The sequence below is a fragment of the Tinamus guttatus genome, unplaced genomic scaffold, assembly GCF_059628265.1.
Source record: "Tinamus guttatus ecotype Peru unplaced genomic scaffold, ASM5962826v1 Tinamus_guttatus_pri_ptg000211l, whole genome shotgun sequence".
In the NCBI taxonomy this organism is placed as follows: domain Eukaryota; kingdom Metazoa; phylum Chordata; class Aves; order Tinamiformes; family Tinamidae; genus Tinamus; species Tinamus guttatus.
In genome coordinates, this window is record NW_028288745.1 from 8,874,262 (window position 1) to 8,897,063 (window position 22,802).

Genomic DNA, 22,802 nt, shown 5'->3' on the forward strand with positions numbered 1-22,802 from the left:
TTTACTTTTTAAAGTAACTCAAGATTATATAAATTCTGTTATTAACCAGTTTAAAGTATCGTGGGACCAGCTACTAGTATGCTACAGTGATGTGCTGTATGTGGTTCTGCTTGTTACTCTAAAAAATAAAAATACGTTAAGCTATCCCGAGTCCTTTGCTCCACTACAGAACTTGCCCTACTCCAAGGAAAATAGAAACTTTGAGAAAGTTTTTTTTTTTTTTTAAGCTTTATCTTTCTAAAAGGCTACTAAAACATTCCTTTAAAAAAGTAGCTGCATTTGTGCTGACAACTTTTACAAGAACAGCTGTCTGGCAGCAACATTTTCACGGTTACAATGAAAAGAGACTACAACCTCACCTGTTACAGTTTAAAATTAGGCTGATAGGAGAATTTGTACAGGAAAAAAGAAAGGATTAGTAAAATATGACAGCTATTAGCCTTCTTGTGAATCAAGCACAAAAATTTATTTAGTGTCTTATTCTCACAAAGATGCTAGACATCAGAGAGGCTATTTTGTCCTCTACGGTGGCCACTGTGGATTCTTATTCTACAACAGCTGTTGGCATTTGAGTAATATGAAAGAAGATTAGTAGTGACAGGCATAAGCAAGAATTATGATAAACAAAAAAGTATGAACGGGTAGCAATCTTAATATAACAGGGTTAATGGACAGCAGTGCATCCAACCAAATACCTATCAATTTTAGTCTAAACCCTTGATAAAAGATGCACGGAGTGCACATTTATTGCATATTTTATGCATGCCTTCATGTAGTGCATTCCTATGTTGAATCTGATGCAGAACACTAAACTACTAGGTCTTCACTGTACAACAGATTTTTCTTTAGAGCCCGAACAATTTAGTTTGATGTATATCTTCATAATCCCGGATTACTGAGATAGTTTTGCTGCATTTGTGCTTGTCAGTGTGATTTAGTAGTCACAATAATCTTTTATATGAAAAATTGGTTATAATAAGCTATTTTAGGTTTTGCTGCTTTAATGAGACTTGGCATCTGGAGTAAGAAAATGAGTGGGCTTTTCTATAAGAAACAGGGAATCACTGGTCAATGACCGGTATCAAAAATCAAGAACCCTTCAGACAGAAGTGAGAAGGATAAAAAGCATCATTTTGGGCTTACAAAGGAGTAAAAATAAAGCACCATCAGCACTTACTTTCAAACTCAGATCTGGACAGCAATTAAAACTGCTAATTTAACTGCTAATGTTGCTGCTTTTACCAGCAACTAATGAGTAAAAGAGGGAAAAAGGAAGTAACTTTGAAAAAGCAACTGCTGAGACTATCAGTCTGCTACTTAACAGACCTACATCATTTTCCAAAGACAGACAATCCAGGATATATTTCTGAGTCCATTCTAACTCCTACCAATTTCAAGATAACAAGTGATCCCGTACTCCTTCCTCTACTATTACTTGTGAGCCAGGCATTTCTTCAGAGTTAAAAATATGAACAATCCCAAGTGAAAGATATTCAAATATCCATTTTGATGCACACAATGTCACTTTTTTTTTCTCCCCTTCCCTGTCAACTCTTTCTTCCCTTAACTAACTCTCAACTCTTCACTATCACAATATTTCTCTGACAGGAGAAGGTTGGAGTGGGGGAGGCATGGAGCTCTTGCTAAGTTAGGAAAGAGGTGAACAGCAGACAGAATCCTATACACAGACAAAAGCTCAAGAAAATCCAAACAAAGCCTACCAAGGAACAAGCTTAATTTTATCTGAGGGAATTAGTCCCATCTCTTAGGTTGAGTTCATCCTTTACCAACAAAGGCATATTGGCTACATCACAAGGCTTGGCCAAGGAAAAGGCTCTTTCATCAATCTAGCAGGGCACAGACCTGAAGATGGGAGACTGTCCTGCCCCATGTGAGATAACTCAGAAATATGCATAGAACGGAGCAAGAATCCAAGACTGCTTTGCAGGAGCAAGAGAGGTAGCAACCCTAATTTTAACAGGGCTTTTCATGGAAGGGAAGGAAGGTCTACAAAAGTCAAATCTGCTGATTTCAAATGGTTTGCATCCCAAGATGAATCAGGTTACACCAATTTAAGCCCAATTTAATTTAGGCAGCTTTTTAAACCACAAGAATAAGGACATTCTTAGTACATATTAATAATTAAACCAACATATACACAATTAGCAATATCCTACATAATAATAAATGCTTAACAGCTTGTTTTGGGTTATCCTAGTTAATTTGCTTAAAAACAAGCTGAATAGTTTTATTGTACAATGTCTGCCATTCTAAATATTTCCTGCAATTATCAGTCTCTATAGCAGCGCAGTTGATGAATTTTAAGATCCGAATTCAACTGTGTCTTCAGTAATCTTCTTGAACTCGTAGTTTCCTCTACCATCCATGTGCAAGTAGTACTGCAAAGCAAGAAAACACGTTATCAACTTCCCCTGAAAATGACTATCTCTACGAAGAACAAATAAATTGCATTTTCAAGTAGTTTTAGTGCAAATATCTTAAACTCAACAGGTCAAAAGATAATCTTTTCCTACCACATTTCAGCAAACACAGTTACCTCTAAAAGAAAAAAAAAAGGAAAAAAAAAAAAAAACCTATGCTGTTTTTGTTCATATCATTAATCAGTTGGCTGATGGTGATACCTAAACTTAACAGTGAGATCATTTTTGTTAAGACAGTCTAATTTAGGTACAAGTTCATCCCTGTGTATTAATCCAGGTACACAGGTACCTTTTGGAAGCAATACTTCATACTGTTTTGACTCTTTCAAGTCTTGTTTGAGACTAAGATAGATAACCAAGACAGGATCTAATGAGCCAAAAACATCTCCTGTTTTTGAGGCTACATTTACAGATGCATTTAAGAATTGCGGTTTCTTCAACTTTCATAAGCAGAAGGACATGAATTTAATTCCTGCACTAGACTGTGAAAGCAAAGCCTTTTTGAAAGGCAGAACATGATCTATTGGAGAGTAAAAATAAGAACACTGAATTATAAAGCCATTCTGACAGAAAAAGTCAAACAACAAAACTTCTAACCAAGCTACAGATACGCTTAGCCAAAGCAAAGGCTACATACATCATGATGTTTCCAGAGTGACTTTCTGTGGGAGACAGTGAAGAGAGTGATGCCAACCTACGAGAAGAAAATACATAGTAAATAACCCCCAACCCATAAGTGAAATTAACTGCTTTACTTTTCATCTTGATAGTAGTTAAAAGGTGAAATTCATAAACACAAACTTCAAGACTATTATCATGTAGTCCCAACACAAAACTTGATAATAAAAAAAGGTGGGTACTGATTAATTTCTGATTTCCACAGGCATGGCATTTAGTAAGCTCTGGTAGGGTAGGTATACAAATAAAAGGAATAAGAAAATATTTATCATGTTTTGATAGTTTTGCTAGAATGTTTTGCTTTTCAGATCTTCAGATAGACAGACAGAAATGGTAGCTTCCAATCCTTTAATCTTCCTGTCCTGGCCAAAAGAAACCTCTTACAGCAGGAAAAGTATAAAGTTTCTTTAGGTTATCTGGTCTTCACTAGACATTCTAATAGTGTATCTGGAAAAGTTAATTACTAACATCACGAATTCTTTGATATACAGATGCCACGTGCATTTAAATTAACCACTGAGACGACGGTATTTATTGCTTTCTAGTATGCACAAAGGGACTTGGGTTTGTTTAACTTTGTACTGAGCATAACAGAGGTCCACAAGTTTCCTCTCACTCACAAAGGTGTAATTGTAGAAACGGAAGATTCTGAGAAAGATTACACACAGTTTTGGTCTACCTATTTCAAAGAATTCCCATTCCTTGGCAACTTCTTCCCATCTTCTCAACCATGGCAAAAGAATGGATGAAAGCTTAGTGGAAAAAGTTTTTTTTTTGTAGTAGTAGTACTGTAACTTCCTGGCTCCAAAAGAAGAAATGATCTAAAATTTCTGGCAGTGGCAAAGTCCACCTTTACAGAGGACTGACTCAGGAAGACCTTGGGCATCTGGGTGCAAAAAGCTGTCACACATCCACTGAAAACTTCTGCAACCTGAACTTCTCTCATGCTAGGTTTAAAAGAATGCTAGACAGAGCAATTCTCAGAAATACCTTTCTCTAAAGCAGTGGAGAGAATCTGTCCATTATGGAAGGATGCAGACTCACAAATCACATGAAGGCAAAAAGATTATCTTTCTGTAAGGTGCAACAAAGGCATATGGATTGTTCTGGAGTATGAGCAAATGGCAAGTAATTTGCTAAGCAGATAAAAATGGTTGAGAAGACACATAATAGTAGTGGGCAGATTCAACTTTAGATACAAATATGTAGAATACAATGGAGAACACATGAGATGCAAGATCATGCTCTGTAGGCACTACTAAAAAAAGGAAAAAAAATCTATACTCTGAAGGGATAAAGTCTACATGCATCCATTATATGAGAACTCTCATTTAAAGACGGTAATTGCTATTTCTAGCAGTTACTTCCACAGTTCAGTCCTTTTATACTAAATATTGCATGTCTCAGAGCAATAAGAATGTACCAGTGCTTCCTTATATTATTCAATGGGAAATAACAAAAACAGCAAGCTTACCTTGCGGCAATGGCTGTAAATGTAGCCTTCTACATCCACGCTGACAGCACTAGTGCATTCATCCAGAATTGCAAACTGAGGCTTATGATAAAATAACCTTGCCATCTGCAATGCAAAACAAAAACCTACTTGCATATATAATCACAACCAATATTGCAAGATTAGAATTTAAACTAAGAATTAACATCCACAAGTTTACTGTGGGGTGACATTTTTTTTTAATTGGTATTCACTGAAGACTGAAACTTGAGAGCTATATATCATCTTTGCAGATTTCTGAGAAGCATTTCACAAATTCTGCTTATTTAATCAAGAGTATAAGCAGTGACAAATGCTCAATATTTCTTATTAAAATAGGAGTAGAGATAGGCATTTTTTTAGGCAGCTCTTAATAACCAGGTATTTAGGGCTTTTGGTTTTGTGTTCTTTAAGTAAAATATAATTTTACTTAATATTTTATAATATTTACTTGAAAATATTATAAAATATTATGAAATATTTATTAACAAAAAAGCTTACAATTCTGATCGCATTGTCAACATATTTCCAGTACTTGGTAAATATTTATGCTTTTGAGACATACTGCCATTCTCTGTTTCTCTCCCCCGCTGAGAACATCCATCCAGTCCTGAACACTATCCCAGCCTCCTTCGCGTTCCAAGATTTGACCGAGCTGGACATTATCCAAATACTCCTTCAGCACCTTTTATTAAAACAGTAATGACAAGTAAAGGTTAAGAGAATTGTAAACAAGAAGCAACTTTAAAAAGCTATATTACACTATTATGAAGGTGTACCATCAAACATATTGCCAAAATACTAAAGTTATTGCTAAAAACAAACGATGTACAATATTCTCAATAGTGACTTAAGTGTTTTTTCAGATGAGGTTTAAGTGAGACAAGGGCTACAGAAATAATTATTTTTACCTGATCAGAAATCCCTTTCTTTCGTTGATCTTCTAAAGTATCTGGATATATGACTTGATCTCTGAGTGTTCCAAGAGTCATATATGGTCTCTGAGGTAAAGTTATAAATGATAAAGTACATCAAATATTTATACATGGAGTAATCAAAGTAACGAGCAAAAAGAATGCTACTGTCACTACAGTACTTTGCCTTACCTGAGGAACATAAAATAACTTTCCTCTTACAGGTTTAGTCAGACGCCCACCAAACAAAGGCCATAACTACAAGAAGAAAGTGTTTAAACTTGGGAAAAATAAGTCTAGTTACAACAGTGTTTTGGATTCTCCCACCTATAATTTGAAATTGCTCCCTTACCTCACCAAGAACACGAAAAAGCGAGCTTTTCCCACACCCATTCGGCCCACAAATCAGAACGTTTGCACCAGATCGAACCTAAGAATGAAACCCAACACACAGAAACGGTAATGAGAAAGTACTGTTGAAAATGTGTATGAATAATGAGACATGTTACTGTCCTCAGAGGCTTGCACGTAAGCAGCTTGACATTACACTGTGTGATTTTGGCAATTATTTTTTTCCATCCAGTTTAGCACCAACTGTAGCTTCAATAAAACAGGCTTTAACGGTTAAAAAATTTTGGGGACAATGGCTGATCACAGTTTTTTCACTGCAATTAATTTTGTTCAAACACTAATCATACCATATAAACAAATCTAGTCCTCCATTTTAATTTACTGGCCTTTAACTTATTTCAAAGCAGATCTGAAACAATCTTCACTTTAAAACATTTTATGAAGCATTATATATTTTACTATGATATGTAAAAACCTTACCTCAAAATTAAGGTCTTGAATCAAAACATCTCCATTAGGTGTCACCAATGGAACGTGATCAAATCTATTTGTAAAATGATACAGGGAAAAAAAAACAGAGCACCCACTGTAGCATTGCATATTTACTGAAAGACCTTAGGAGCAGGGCAAGACTCAGCAATACTTCTTTACCTTCTCCCCAGTACATTATCTCTTTCCACAGAGATTTATCAATGCTATTTAATCTCTTAATTTGCCTTAATTTATTCCTGTGCTTTAAGAGTACTACTATGTCAACACTGTTTTTCAAACTGAAAAAAATGAAGAATGGATTGCTATGTCAGTATGTTAGTGATCGAATAAGTGAAAGCATATAGAAATACAAGCAAATGCTTTGAAAACGAATACTGATGTGCCACTGATTTTTACAGAAATATAGCAGGGAATAAAATTTGTAAACAACAGATTCCTAAGCAGAAATCTCATAAAAATGTTAACAAAATCATCTGGGAAGTAGTATGTCAAAGCAAAGCAAGAAATGCTATTCAAAAGGCTACGTCCACGCAGATGTCTTTATAGATATAATTAATAATATATATAATTATATATATATAAATATATATAATTTTATATATATATAAATATAATCAATTATATATATATTAATATATAAAATTAATATATATATAATTAAGATATAATGTCTTTAACATTAAAGCAAAAGGATCGACTTACAGAATATGAACACTAAGTGGGAGTAGTGGAGTTATTTATAAATAAGATATTTCACAGCATAAAATGAAAAGTTGTCATAATATGCATTAAAAGCTCTACTGACAGTGGTAAAGACTAAAAAACCTCCTAGTTTAAAAATATTGAAGTTGGAATAACTTCATATACATACTTGATAAGGTTATCAGCGTTGATAATTTCTCCAGAGCCAGGAATCAGAGCCAGAACTTGTGTCTTATCTGCATCTTAAATTAAAAAAAAAAAAAAAAAAGTATTAGAGACTGGACTGCCACACAGAAACAAATATTGCATATGAGTTGCCACATTTACCCTTTTCTTGCGATACCATAGTACGCTGATATTTGCCACTGTTCAAGTCCTTCAGAACTTGCATTAATTCTGTAATTCGAGCCGTGAAACTAAAAAAACACACAATTATAGTTTTAAGGTCTTTATAAAGCTTATATAATTTTAGGATTTATAGCTCTCCAGATAAGCTCTGACTACTCTATTAAAATCCCAAAACAACAAGTTACTCAGCAGATTTCACTAAGATTAGCCTAGCACAAAAAAAGAAGCACCGAGAGTTTCCGACTTCAGCAATTTTTACAAGAATCTCTTCTCACAATAGCCAAATGTTTATACTATAGAGAAGAACTTTTTTCTTAAAAAGTAAACTCAAGAACTTAAATATTTTGGTAAAGTAAATAATGCATAACTGATTTACATGTATCTGGCAATTACTATTTTTTTCTAATTAATCAATCAAATGTATGCTGCTACTATTCAAATATAAAATTCCTAGAAGACATACTAATATCTCTTCAACTATAATGTTTTTCAAATCAAAATGCTAACCTCTAGATTTTTAGGGTGCCTCAATGAACAGAGCACATAAGTCCACGTTGTTTTAATTCTATAGCCTACTTTTTTTCTTTTTTTTTAAGAATAAGATGAAAAATGGTAACAGCATTGTTTAAGTGATATTATTTTACTGATCTATTATTAAATTTACCCAGCCAGTCTTGTCATTTCACGTCCTGCTAGCACTATTCTGCCCAAAGCTTGAGACATTCTTAGCAGCATTCTTCCACTTTGGTAGTAATCCTAAAGCAGAGAGAAAGAAAAAAGAATGCTTTATATGGACAAAATTTAAATTAAGAAAACTGTTTTTATTCCGTACTGCTTACCTCCAGAAGTTCTGCATGGGTACTATTTTGATGGCGAGGATCAGCCAGATTCAAAAATGGACGACTAACAACCAGGTAACCAACCACAGTGGCAAAGTCTTCAAGTTTTAAAGAGTAAATATTAAACCACACATAAAGTGAATTAAAAAAAAAAAAAAAAAAAAGGAAAAAAGAAAAAAGTGAAAAGTACATAAAAATCCTAGCACTTAATTTGTTATCTGTAGAAGATCATTAGCACAGGGCAAACACTTACATTTGGCAATGATATTATCAATGAATCCCATAGAGAACCGGAACAAGATGAAATTATGCAAGTGTTCCACCTGATAAGATACAGAAATAGAAAAGTCAAATTATATCAGTACTTGTTTCACTCACTTGTGTTATATTACAGAAGTTGTATTCCAAGCATAGCTATTTGTTTTTCAGTAAGCCAAAATACCTCAACAATTCCTGTCACCTAAATGTGCTAAGCATTGTACAAGTGTCCCCGTGGGCAAAGACTCCCATTCTAGATCAAAACAATTTACATTCAAAAGTAGCGAGAGAATAGTCCTGGTGGTGGGTAAAAATACTAAGTGGCAAAATAAAGCCCAAATTATCTGAAGTATGTGTTGTGTGTGTTTACGGCCTACAAATTTGTTTTATGTTTGCCAAAAACCATCAGTAGAGATTAGCACATGAAAACTTTTCAAAAAGTTAAATACAGAAATGGATATGGAATCCCTTAGTATTACACTGCACTAGCATTTTTTCTGACCATTGATTCATTCAAAGTTTATGAAATTGATTTCAATTACAGTAATTACTTTAACTAAAACCGAGTACCAATTGCCATTCCCCTCCCCTCCGCCAAAAAAGTGAACCTGACAATCAGTGAGGCAAGTTTAAGATTGCCAACTTATCAACGGTATTAAGAATAAACTTAACTGAAATTGAGCTAAATAAGCCTTCTTCTGACCCCAAACTTTCACAAATTATGACAATATAAAACTAGAGAAAACACAGAATATTAGTGAAAAAAAAACTTTATGAAGCATCATGACAAAACTCATTTTTATGTACTTTTCACTTTTTTTTTCCCCTCTCTCCTTTAAAACATTTTAATAAAAAGCATACACACATTCTCTTACCAGTTTACGGAAGGTTCTGTGAATAGTCTGTTTTTCTCTTAAGTTTCCGTTGTAAAAAGCAATTTCTTCACTTAAAAGAAAAAAAAAAGAATATAACTAATTTTGTTAAAATCTTTTTAAAAGTCAGTTGCTACAGAGCATAGGAACAGTAATTCTTCAGCAAACAGTAAACTACAGAGCATTGGAACAGTAATTCTTCAGTTACCCTGTGAAATAAGAAGAGTTTTTATGTTTCCACAACATTTAAACATAGGTTTCTTACACCACAGATTTATTTAACAGCAATCTGCATAAATATATACATACCTTGCTTAGGACTAATTGTATAAGACTTTTAAAATCCAGCCTCTATTTATATGCCATATTGCTTATATCTTACCATCCATATATATCTATACCTGTTTGTAATAAGCCGTGAGTTGACGTATCTGTACTCTCCTTCATATTTTTGTTCAATAATAGTCATCTTGCCAATGGGTCTCCTTAAGCGTGTAAGGAAAAACCCTGAGACAATCAAGTATGCCATCATGCTAGCCGGACCCTGTCAATATTAAAATATATAAATCACTATCTAGTCAGTCTCCAACTGCAACACCTGTACCCAAAATTCCTAGAATGCTTTAGTCCCTTCACTCCTGCCTTACGTATCATCTCCTTTATAATACTCCTGCAATTCCCACTACATTTCCCCTTTTAAGTGTTAAAGGCAATGCTTTTCTTCCCCCAAATTCTTTGTCCCCAAATGACGTCCTCATCCCATTCTATGCAAGTTTTTTATCTTCTCCCAGTACAATCTTCATGTCCTATTGTCCCTGCTCATTAGAAATTTTCCGGTTCTTTCTCAATTCCTTCCATTTCTATTCGTTTCTTTTTCCATAATTTTGCTACATCTATCATAATTGCCAATATTCCAATTCCATCCACCCTTCTTGACCCATGCAGCTCCTGCTTCTCACAAGCAGTCCTGGTAGAGATCTCTCATCCTCCTGAAGCCCAAGCTGTAGCCAATCAGGGCTTGCTAACAGCAACATGAGCCTCTTAAACTGCAACATGCTTAAATAACATTGAAGCGCAGAGCAGCAAAAAGCCAAAAGCATCAACTGAATTTGACAAACTGTTTGCAGATCTGTATCACGGAAACAATACAAGGATGTTGGAGTGACTATGGTTTATCTAGACCTCTCAGCTGAGGCTCAGAAATGGCATTGGCAAAGCTGGGGGCTGGCATAATGGACCAAGAAGAAACCTTTGGACAGTGAAACAGGACCAGCTGAGGTATCGAGCATAACTCAAGCCTTCATTTGGAAACATGGCAAAAGAAAGTTGACTATCATTTTATTACATTTTTTTTTAAGATGTTAAAATACTAGCTAACAGACATAGCCTCATATTAGCTGGGTTGCTTGTTGCAGGTTTTCTTTTACTAAGACTTCTGCCAGCCTTCCAAATTTTAGCAAAAATAACCTCTGCTTAATAATGCCTAAAATATTCCTGGGTAATAATATGCTGCTGCTTACATTTCATCCCTGGGAGTACTAAGTCCTATGTAAGTAACTGCTTCATCTTATGGAGATTAGGAAGAAACTTGGATTTTACCCGAAAGTCATGCAAGCTATAACACAGCCTGAAAGGACACCTTAGTAAACAAGATTTTTGACCAACTACTAGAAGAAAAAGGAATTTTCTTGTGTTCTAAAATATTTCATTGAGTGCCTGCAAATTCTAGTATTATTTTCCCTGCCTCAAGCGAGAAAGCATTTAAATATATAAGAAATTATTTTGACATATCCTTTCAATTAATGAATAAATCCATAATTAACATCTACTGTTTCCCTCAAGATTCCAAATAGGTGCAATGCTATAGCCAAAGAAGGGGATAACATTTTTGAATATTGAAAAGAACATTTCATTTACCTGTGCTCCTATTGCAGTTGTTAGCTTGAAGATATACAAAACTATATCCAAAAATGGCTGCAACAAACAATAAGAAAAACTGCATTACTACATACCAGTAACATTAATATAATAATGTTCCCTCCCCTGCTCCCCAAAAGAGTTATGCTCTGCATTAAAAGCACAATGTTTCTTAGTCTGCTATGCAAACCAAGTGCTAGATAAAAGAAATCTCAGCCACATTATGTTTTCCTGGTCATGTTCATGCAAAAAGTGAACATAACAGCACCATGCTCTTCAAACAAAATACTCACTCTGAAAACAAACAAGAATACAGTACTTCACTAACTAAGAAAAATTGGACTAAACCCTTTTAATTGAAATAATTGTGAGAAGTGGAAACAGAGGGGAGGGATAATGCCATATATTTGCCAATGTGCCTGAGGGAAGCAAAGTTCTAAATTCGAGCAATCCCGTTCATTCTCTCCCCTTCTCTCAAAAGAATAGCAACTGAACTATGAATTCGGTAGCCTTTACACAACAGAGCTTAATTTTTTTTTTACACTGACTGAAAAAGAAAAAACACACACAAACACATCCCACTTGAAATAGAGGGACACAAAGCGATCTTCCTACCCAAAATTATAATCATATATAGCCAAAAAGCAGCCTTTTGTTCTGAAACCAAATAACTATCCCGGCAAGTGCACTCAGTGTTCAATCACCAAAGGATTTAGCTTAATAAGAAAAAAAACACACATAATTTAAAAAAGCATGACAAAACACAACAGCATTTTAGAAAGGAAAAGCGAGAGACTAGAACAACAGTATATCATCTTACTCAATTCCTTTTGGCACTGCACACTTAGTAAGATCAACACACACTTAGTAAGATGCTATTATAAGCAATGTATTGTTTAAAAATACTTACAATTTAAAACTATTATTTTGAGCCCTGACATAACAGTCTAAATTTGCACAGCTATTATCCAAAGTTTTCTTATAAAAGACGCACCTTGCTAAGGTTTGAGTATAGGTCGACTACACTGTTACAGAATTTTTCTACATCCTGGGTAAGAAGCTGATCTGGATTAGCTATTCTGTTGTCCAGATTTCCCATTTTGTAGTATGTATAAGCTCTGAAACAAAAAGAGAGTGACAAAAATTGATTACCTGCGACCTCAACCTCAAATAACTGAAAAACTCCTGCATCATACAAATATAGGGGAACCAGCATAGTTTGTACATTCGCCTGACCAGTTTCAGATTAAATCCTGCAGAAGCATTTAGGCTCCAGGCTGTTGTCTTAGTTGCAGCACCTCTGCAGAGAGCAGTCTGGGGGTGAGCTTCATCTGAGTTAGTAAACGTTCATGAAACTACACATGACAATCTGAATTCAGTGCAGAAAGACATAAGCAACCACTCAAGTTCGTGCATCCAGTTCAGTCTGCAAGTTTATTAGCTCAATCCCTTTACTGTGCAAACATACCCAAAGGACTTGGTGAATAGACCAGTAATCAAATCAGTACAGTGCATTCATATGTGGTTAAACTTTCACATCTGCACAATCTAAGCTTTTTCTTTTTCCTAATGGAGCTACTTTTGTTGTCTTCATACATGTGCCAGGGACAACATACAATAGAGGTAAAATCACTCACACTTAACTGAAAGTTGACTGCAACTAAAAGCCATTTTTAACCAGTGTGCATACTAAGAAGCTTACTGCTTTCTTATTATCTATGTGAAATGATTTGTTTTGGTTTAAAACCAAAGAACTTGATTTAAACTTGATTTTTAAAGTCATTAGACATTTAACAAGTTGTTACTTACTTAAGATATTCCTCATAGAGGTATTTTGTGAGTCTTACTCTAAAGCAAAGTTTCAGTTCATTTAGTCCATACTTCAGAAAGTTATTCACTAAAGAGATCTAAAAAACAAATAGCAACATAATTAAAGACAGAAATATAGTCAACAATAATGAACATACTCAGATCAATTAGCATAGATCACAAAAGCTCTTAGAACATGTAAATTCTCCCCCTGAAGTTAGTAATACACTTAACACAATGAAGACCACCCATACCTCAATGTCCACAGGGCTACGAATTAGGCTCTGGTTTACATTTCTAAGAACCCCAAATCTCAGTGCATCCTATCACATCCAAAGATAAAGTATTAAACAGTATATAAATAACATGTGTTCATCCCTTCTCATAAACTCTAGAAAATAATCACTATTTGACAAACACTATATAAAACTGATTCATTTTCAAGCCTACTTCAAAACAATTAGATCTACTAATATATAGTAGTAATTTATTCCTATCGGGTGGGGAGTTTAGGGCGAAAGAAAGATGAAAGATGTGGAGGGGAAAAAAAAAAACACTAGAGACTGCATTTTCTGAAACTAGTTTAGAAAACTAAAGACTAAAATGAAAACCCTTACTTTTAGAGGGGACGAGAATTTCAGAACTAGAATATTTAAACAAACCTGAAAACCTAAGTATCAGCAAATTGTTCTAACAGGGAAACTTGAGCTGATACCGCCTTGCACATACCAAAATCAAGAATTAAAAATTTTAACACAGACCTGCACATGGAACAACAGATTGTAGTTTCAGGCACTCAGATGTTTTCTCAGTTCCTTAAAAAAATTTATATTTTACATGTTTTCTACTTAAAACATGGCAACAAAAAAGCACTTACAGCAGGCATTGCAGCAATGAAGTTGAACAAGTATTTCTTGAAACCTTTTCTGCTGCGACCAATGATGGCACTGCAAAAGACCACAAGCTGCAGTGTTAGTTGCAAGAGAAACTGCAAACTAGCACTTACTAAGCGAGAGCAAACAAGTAGGCTATGCAGTGGATCACAGAAAGTAAGTAATCAAGGAAACCTAGGATCTGTGGTGGGATCAAGTCTTTTATACTTTTGTAATTTAAGTGGTAAGAAGCACCCTGGAAGCTTTTATCTCGCTGCTTCCCTGGAAATTGCTTGTGTTTACTGTTCATAAATACATGGCCACAGAATACTAGTTCCTTTGCTTTCAGACTTTCACTGATGCTAGTCAGTCTGGACTGCCGCAGCGGCACTTGCTCCTTGCAAGTTTAACAAATGCATAAAATGGAAAGAAAGGTGTGCCAAAATGAACCAAAAACGCAAAATTAGACAAAAAAAAAAACAAAGAAGGAATGGAGAAAACAATCAATGAGACACAAAACAGAGAAGAAAATGTACCTATTCCTGCATCATGATTACTAGTCAAATTCCTAGGAGAAGGGCGAGGTCAAAATATGTGGTTTAAGAAAACCATAACAAACCAAACCACAAGTCAGACTGGAACAAGAATAAAAAGCACAGAATCACAGAATGGTTGAGGTTGGAAAGGACCTCTAGTGATCATCTAGTCCAGCCTCCCTGCTCCAGCGGGGACACCTAGAGCACATGGCACAGGGTGGCATCCAGGTGGATGACTCCAGAGGAGTCTCCACAACCTCTCTGGGCAGCCTGTAACAATGAAGGATTTTTTAACATCATTTACAAAGTAACTCCAGTTTAATAGAAACTCTGTCCAGTTTCTTATAATGGTGTTATTAAACATCATTTACACCTGAGGAAAAAGTCTAACTTTAGATATTTATTTAAAGAAAATAAGTTGTATAGAAAAGCGACCTCAATTAAAAAGATACTAAAAAAGTATTCTCACCTTCTCCCAAAAATCTATAAACTCTCTTCTTCTATACGAAGATCTAACTACTGCAAGAAATCTTCTGGCTTCCTAACACTACAGAAGTGGAGGTACTAATTAACATATAAGCTGGACAGAAGGAATAAGCTGCTGCTATTAGCTGACCAACAGTTTAGAAGGAATAGAAACAGTCTTCTATCTGAACAAAGATGGTCATAAGAGTTTTCATACTAAAAATCAAATTCAGTTATGAATTTAAGAATTTTTGACAAGCATTTTAAGAAAAATCTTTGATATTACAGGCGGGAGCAGTGGGACCAACCGTTCACAGCCTCCAAAGTAAACAGGAGAAATACATACAAGAAGACTTTCTTTTCCTTGAATTTGTTAGAATTTTTTCTAGATTTGTTTAAAGTTTAAATCAACTCATGGATAACAGAGAGAGCCAAAGAAGCTGCCTCAGTGCTGCATCAACTATGGAACATCAGCAAAGCACAGAACTGCAGATGCTTTCATGTTCAACAGCTAATAACCATTAGAACAGCAGCTATAAATTTTAGGAAATTATAGGAACACTTTGGATTGTGCTTTATCTCCACTTACAATCACACTATAAATAAAAGTATGTATAATTAGCAGCATTACATGTTTTTGATTATGACTTTTAAAGTACTATACACATACATAGACCAAAAACCTAAAAATGCATAGCACTGGGCAAGTGTAACAGAATACTGACTTTGTTCACTGTAGAAGCACTGCAGCATTACAGTATTCTGAAGTGCTCTCTTATTACAAAAATTCAAACCAACATGAGATTCAAAGTCCTAAGTGTACAAAATGTGACAAAGAAAAAAGACTTCAGAAAAAGAGGTAAGTTTGGTATAAAAAAGAAAATGAAATTCTATACAAGAGAAAAAATAAATCTTTCTAAAAATAGAGTTGCCCCCACCCTATAAACTTACCTGTGTTACAACTAGTTTTATATGAACAAGAAGAAACCTATAAAATGTCTGATTCCGTGTTCTAATATAGACTATTTTCCCTATTAAATGCAGGAAATAATGTTTAAAATAAACAAGTCGATATCTACCTTTCAATGAGTGTTCCATTTTGAATCATCCAAACATCACAGTATGTACGGAGTACCAGTGTGACAGCAATGAGCAGCAAATAACCTGTCTAGTTCAAAATATAAGTGTAAGTTACAAAACCAATTAAATTTCTATTTATTTTCCAGTTGGGCTCTAATTCTGCCTTGTAAAAACAAAACCAAACCAAAACAACTCTTCCCCATATGCACCTCATAGTCTCTCATCCCTAGCTATCAAAATAAATCAGTTTACTTTGAAGGAAATAGATTAACGTACAATATCTTCGATAAATAAAATACACTTATTATTACATTTTTACTCAAGAAAATCTAATGAAAAAAGTCTATCTTAAAAAGCTACATTTGCTTGATATGTATGCCCAGTTGTAAATGATTCTACCATATCCAGCTCTTATTAGATGAGAAGAGCAGAAATAACAGAGAAGTTTAGGTATCAGCCCTTGCTATCATGAAACATCATTCTGCCATAACTACAGCATCCTACGGGTTGGTAGGGAGCTCTTAAGGCCCCCTACTCCAGTTCCACACTGAACAGGCAACTTAAAGGAGATCACTAACAGCTTGCCAAGTGATACTCTGAAGGTCTCTAAGGACAAAGATTCTGTAACTGCTCTAGATAACCTGGTTCCAGTGGTTTCATTACCTTCACAGTGAGGAATTTTCTCCCTTGCATCAAATCTGAACCACCTGTGTCCCAGCTTGCATCCATTGCCTCTCATCCTTCCACAGAGGATCTCTGAGAAGTGTCCAACTTCTCCACACCTTGCCATCAGGTATGGACAGACAGCACTATTATCTCTCCTTAGCCTTCTCTTTTCAAGGTTGAACAAACCTAGCCCTCCTAGCACGTCCTCATATGTCATACGCTCCAGCTTTCTAATCATCTTGATCACCTAATCATCAGCAAGTCATTGTCCTCCTTGCACAGGGGATCCCAAGACAGGGCACAATACTCCAGATGCCATCTCACTAGTGCTGAACAGAGTGGAACACCACCTCCCTAAAACAGTAGAGGGCCCAGCTGGTCCCTCTACATTGTTGATCAAAAACCTTGAAGGCCAAAATCCAGCCAATTTTCCACTCACCTCACTGTGCATCTACCTAGCCAGTCTAGATTGGCTATCAGGACGCGGTGGGAGACGCATCTTTGACTTGCTAAAGTCAAAATATTTAACATCCTCTGCTTCCCCTTATCCACACAGCTGCTCAACTCTTCAAAGAAAGCAATCAGGTTAATCGGATGTGATGTGCCCTTCAGAAATCCATGCTGGCTGCTTGCAATCACATTCTTGCCCTTCATGTGATTGGAGATGGCTTCCAAGATAATTAGCTCACAACCCTCCTAGGAACGAGGTAAGGCCGACTGAGCCTGCAGTTTCCAGTATGCTCCTTCTTGAAGACGAGTGTGATGTTTGCTTTTCTCTAGTCATGGGTAATCTCTTCCAATTGCCATGACCTTTCTAAGATGACAGAGGCCAACTGCCTCAGTACTCAGCAATGCACAGTCTGCTCCTGGGGCTCACACAACTGGCTTAAGGACTCCCCAGCTGCATCCTTCTCTATTCTGGCAATGCAGTGGTCCTCAAGGTCCCTGAATCCTCTAGTATAGCCTAAGAGGCCAACAGATAATCCTTTCTGAGCAAAAGGCTCGCATTTTCCTGTAGTTGTTAATGCACTTAGAAAAGTGGTCTTTGTTGCCCTTCATATCCTTGACTAGATCAACTTCCAGCTGAGCTTTCCAGACTTCATCCATACAACAAAGGCAAAAATTTATAGGTTCCCCCTCAGGGGCTGGTCCTACTTTCACCTTCTGTGTACTTCCTTTTGCATTTGAGCTCAGTCAGAAGGCCCCTGTTCATCCATCCTGTTGACATTTCACATGCTGGAGTTTACCGTTTGATGTATTATTCCAATCTATTTCAGTCCAGCACTTAAGTTCCAAGCTCAAGTCACACTTTAAAAAAGTTATATATACACAGTGTTCTGGAAACCATGACTGGGATACTGATATGGGCAACTTTACTGTGCTGTTGTTAAGTTCCACACTGCACAGCTTTCCTGGCATTACACTAATATTTATCTCTAGGCGATCCCTTACTAAAAAGTCTATTTGCCAAAAATAAATAAAGGAATGGCGTGCTTTTTCAAGATAGAAAGTATCTACCTAGAGAAGTGGATTATCTTGCATCAAATTGAGCAAGTAAGTAACACCGAGATGCCATTTTAGAATATATGCTAAAGACAGTAGTCATTAGTTGATGATAATGTCAGCTTATGTCACATCAGTTACAGATTATCCAGACTACAAGTGATGCAACTCTGGAACATACCTGAGATTTTTACATAAATGCATTGCACTGACACTTTAAAAAATGTAGCACAATTTCGTCCTATGGAAGTGAAATATATATTTCATTTAAATTATGATATAATTTGTAAAAAGAACACCAAAAGCATTCAGTTTTATTTGTTACTGCAGATAATGCTTACCTCTTTGCAAAGTGTTCTTGGGACCAGTATTTTCAGGATTCTACATATTCTTGCAATGAACACACTGTCCACCATCGCTCGCTCCTTCTTTCCCTCTTTCTGCATTACACAGAAGCAGCAAAACAAGAAGAGTGAGATTCTTATGTATTGTATTAAGTTGTTTAAATGTTGATGTGTTATTTTTCCTTATCCAGGTTACTTGCAGCTATCTTTTTTCTGTAGTGCATTTCCAACATTTCTCCCCAGTTTAAGACTTACTCACACAAGTCAAACCAAATGTAGGAATCCGGAGTGTGTGCCCTCACAGGTAACAGGAATTGTAAAGAAAACTGATTTATCGCAAAAATATGCACTAGTAAATACCTATCACAGCTATTTCAATTTTCTGTTAGAAACAATGAAATACAAGTAATACAGACCACAGCATTAAAATTTCCTATTACAAGTTGTAATGTAATATTAATGAAAGCATAACTGTATAGTAATGAGTATCAATTCTGCCCTCTCTGAAAGTTGCCTGCCTCTGGAAGACATCACCATGCACTATTTTAAAAGATGGATTTTATGCTCTGTCTAGACTACCAGGGGCCTGAACTCCTTGGCTGTACAGATCAAGGTTGCTCCCTGTGAAACCAGAGTTTGTTACTGCTTTACCTCTTAACAGTACAACCAATTCCTGGGGAACTACATCTAGCTGATGACAAAAATACCCCCTTGCACACAATCTTATGACTATTTTAAAATTGTTTACTCTACATAGTCCTATCTTCTGTACTGACTAAATTGAATACTTTTAAAATAAGCTAATATTCCAGATGCCTTTTCTTTCTTTCCCTCTACAGTTTTGACATGAGAATACAATCCCAAACTAGACTAAAAGAACAGACACATGAACTTAAAAAGTCTGTTACCAATATAACTCTACTATCTTTTATACTGAAGATTCATGTGAAACATTTGCATGCTATACAATTTGCGTTAATTATGCTTATAGCAACATTAGGGACTTTAGAATTTTAAAGATAGACTTGGGAACACAAAATTGAAGAGAAAGACAGAAAGTAGCCAGTGATTCAACATTACCTACCTGAAACAAAATTAGCAAGCACTCCCCTGCCACCTCCCCACCCCTGCTTTTTTTTTTTTTTTTTTTTTTTTAAATATTCCCAGGAATGATTACAGAGATCCAGCAGCACCCTCTCCTTCACTGCTTGTGTTTGCAGCACGATGGGCAACAAGTGCAAACTCCGAGTCCCTGCAGTTCACTCCAAATGCTCTCAGAGTAAGACCATGAGCACAAATCAACTCTAATATTTTCCTTCTCAGATAAAAGTGTTAACAAAATCTAGAGCGATAAGATGCTATATGCAAGTGCAAAAATATTTAGCTAAGAGCAACTTTTACCGAGAAATCCTAGCAAGCCCAAAAACTAATGCCAATACCCTCTTTCTCTGAATTTCTACATTTAAACTACCAATACTTCGCTCAGTATAATCACAAACAATTGTAATAATATGAGAAAACTAGTTTTTTTGTTTGATTGATTTTACAATTTGATATAGGTCTGCAAAACACAAATGTTTATAGTGTGTAATATTGTAAAGGTCCGTCTGAAAGTTAATATGATGTTTGTGAATAATATTTTATTTACTCAATCCAACCTTCAAGTTTCCAGCAATGCTGGAATTATTTGAAGTAGTTCCTTATTCATAATACTGTAAGACCCAATATTTCTATTCACGGTCTCTGCCCTTCAGGTTTAACTGCTGCATTTTTTTGAACATGAAACAAAAAATTGGCTTGCAGGGATACATTCTGTTGAAACGAAAACAAAACCAAAGAAACAAAAAAATCATAAAAATGTCAAGCCCACTGGAGGTTTGAGTAACTTAAAAACTGTCAGACATCTATTCCCATACTTTTTTGCAATTAATAGCAAATGCAAATGACATCAATCTACATGCAACTATTGGTTGCAGTGCATAGAGCTAAAAGAAATAAAGAGCAAATGGAAGGCAATAAGCACCATTACCATTATGCAGTCGAATTTTAGCCATACACGATTAACCATTTTCCATTTGTTTCACCAATGCAGATTTGAAGCACCTTTCAGATCACATTTGCACCAAACACTTCATTCTGTCCCAAGTACAACTTCAGTCATGGTATTGAATGCAAATCAAATGATGAGTATAACTTTAAAATACGTTAGGAAGAAAAAAATTACCTCATTGTTCTGCAACGCTTGTTTTCCACTTCTCTTACTGTAGAAGAAAAAATAAGAGTATTTTACTTTTTATTGGCAAGTTTTTTTTTAATCTGTTTTCCACAGAGCAGGCAAACAGAAAGGCTGAGGACTATACCCTTCCCCAGAGCAACACAGGGCCTTCGCAGCAGCTGTCTTTTCTGTCAAATTTATGTGCTGCTACTTTACTGTTTTAACAAAATCTTATTTTCTGACCATTTATTTTCATCTAGGGCGATGAAATTGCTCTCTTTCATCTTTGAATTTTGTCATACCTCACCAGCATGAGCTCCTGGTGTTTTAGGATTTCTAATACACACTTTGTAGGAATAGCTACATGGTTCTAGGGAGTGAAAACTACATGAATACAGATTCAGCAACCCAAACAATACAGGTTTGAAGTTTCATATTATCTACATAAACCACACAGATTTTTTTTGCGTGATATTTGACTTTTAAATAACACATTTTACTATATATTTGCTCATAAACCTGTTACAGAAAAAAATGCCTATAAAGCATGTTTCTGTGACAGAGTTCAATGGACATAGATTTTTTTCTTCTTTTTCTTCCCTGGCATTTTTTAGGACAGTAAGAGAAAAAACAATTCTCAATTACTGATAAACAGAGCCAGAAATACAAAGCTATCTTTTGCGCCTGCTTTTAAAACAGGGAAGCTGGTGTATCTGATAGCTTTAGATTGTCTTCTTCCTTTCTTTTCTGTATATGCAAGCATTAAATAAGCACATGAAGCAGTTGGAGAATTTATGCACATATGAAGCTTAAATGTGACATCTCTACAGATTAAATTGTAACCAATCATTTTTCAAACAGCATACTAAAATATTTAGAGCAGGCTGGCCTTGAAACTACAATGCTCAGAGAGTTTCAAGACAGTACAAGGGGAAATTCACAGGAAAAAGAACAGAGCAAGGCATTGTGCCCCTGGTCCGTAACATCAGGCCTGCAGCGGGCACTGCCATGTGAGCAGCCAGCCTGCAGCTCTAACAGTAGCAATGCTTTAAGGCTCATGCTTTGAAACTCTGGTCTGAAAAGAAAGTATGTAGGATGAAATCATATCTATTTTAATTTATGATCATTAGAAAGACCTATTGATGATGTAGCCAAAGAAGAGAAATAACTTAATTACAAGGAAGAAAGAGGCAGGGCAGCAGAAGAATGTGAGAAAAGCAGCAAAGGAGGAGACCAGAAAAGTGAGAAGGGAAAGATGCCAGTTTAACAAGAAGCTAATTAAAAGGTAATGGTGAGACAGAGGTCTGAGAAGATAGAAGTCTTGCAAGATTCCTTGTCTGAAAGGGAGAACAAAGAACATGAAGACGTAACGTAGGAGAATATAACTCAATAAAGTTTCAGAAGACGTGTAATGCCAGGGCAACCAGGCCGTCATGAAGACGCGCCTGTCGAAATGGCAACAGGACCCTAAGTTTAAGAAACAACTTAGAGATGAAATCCTGGCTGTGCATGATAACAGGGGGCTGAAGGAGTTTATTGCTGGTACAAGAAACTGCTTCTCCTCAATACATCTCATAATTTTTCGAGGTACAAAATATATATATTTTTTCCTTCTAAAGTTCAAAGTCAAAGTCCAATCACTGACTGTACATCAGTCAAATCACATCTTATTTTAGACAAGGAGAAAATAAGCATTATTAGGAAAGAATAAATCACAATGTCAATAAGCCAATAATGCAAAATAAACTATGCTACTTTTAAGTTCTGCTCTAATAATTCCTAGCTTTGATACTTTGAGGCTTGTCAGTGTTTGAAGTCACAGAAATGAATACATTAAATAGTAATATTTTAAGAACAAGAGGCCCAGAACTGTTTGGCTGCTGAATACCTCCTACATGTTTATTTAGACCTTCTTTTTCCTACAGTAGCTGTAGAAATAAATTCAGTAGCAGAAACTGTTGAATTCGGCTGACACTGATTATCCAATACAGAAAAGGAATTCAGAAAT

The 22,802-nt window shown here is 35.6% G+C and overlaps 1 protein-coding gene across 1 annotated transcript in view; it reads right to left on the minus strand.

Annotated features, from left to right (window-relative positions):
• Window positions 1–1,903: 1,903 nt before the first annotated feature.
• Window positions 1,904–22,802, minus strand: part of ABCD3 (ATP binding cassette subfamily D member 3) — a 28,648-nt gene continuing 7,749 nt past the window's right edge. The window contains exons 2-23 of the mRNA XM_088524445.1: window positions 20,804–20,840; window positions 18,577–18,675; window positions 16,066–16,154; window positions 13,991–14,060; window positions 13,114–13,211; window positions 12,299–12,422; window positions 11,305–11,361; window positions 9,789–9,931; window positions 9,391–9,460; window positions 8,511–8,580; window positions 8,258–8,355; window positions 8,083–8,174; window positions 7,398–7,486; window positions 7,240–7,312; window positions 6,357–6,420; window positions 5,878–5,955; window positions 5,718–5,783; window positions 5,523–5,612; window positions 5,177–5,296; window positions 4,594–4,698; window positions 3,079–3,135; window positions 1,904–2,399 (exon numbers count right to left, since the gene is read on the minus strand). Coding sequence (XP_088380571.1) covers window positions 2,322–2,399; window positions 3,079–3,135; window positions 4,594–4,698; window positions 5,177–5,296; window positions 5,523–5,612; window positions 5,718–5,783; window positions 5,878–5,955; window positions 6,357–6,420; window positions 7,240–7,312; window positions 7,398–7,486; window positions 8,083–8,174; window positions 8,258–8,355; window positions 8,511–8,580; window positions 9,391–9,460; window positions 9,789–9,931; window positions 11,305–11,361; window positions 12,299–12,422; window positions 13,114–13,211; window positions 13,991–14,060; window positions 16,066–16,154; window positions 18,577–18,675; window positions 20,804–20,840 — 1,867 coding nt within the window. The 3' untranslated portion in view covers window positions 1,904–2,321. The remainder of the gene's footprint in view (window positions 2,400–3,078; window positions 3,136–4,593; window positions 4,699–5,176; window positions 5,297–5,522; window positions 5,613–5,717; window positions 5,784–5,877; window positions 5,956–6,356; window positions 6,421–7,239; window positions 7,313–7,397; window positions 7,487–8,082; window positions 8,175–8,257; window positions 8,356–8,510; window positions 8,581–9,390; window positions 9,461–9,788; window positions 9,932–11,304; window positions 11,362–12,298; window positions 12,423–13,113; window positions 13,212–13,990; window positions 14,061–16,065; window positions 16,155–18,576; window positions 18,676–20,803; window positions 20,841–22,802) is intronic.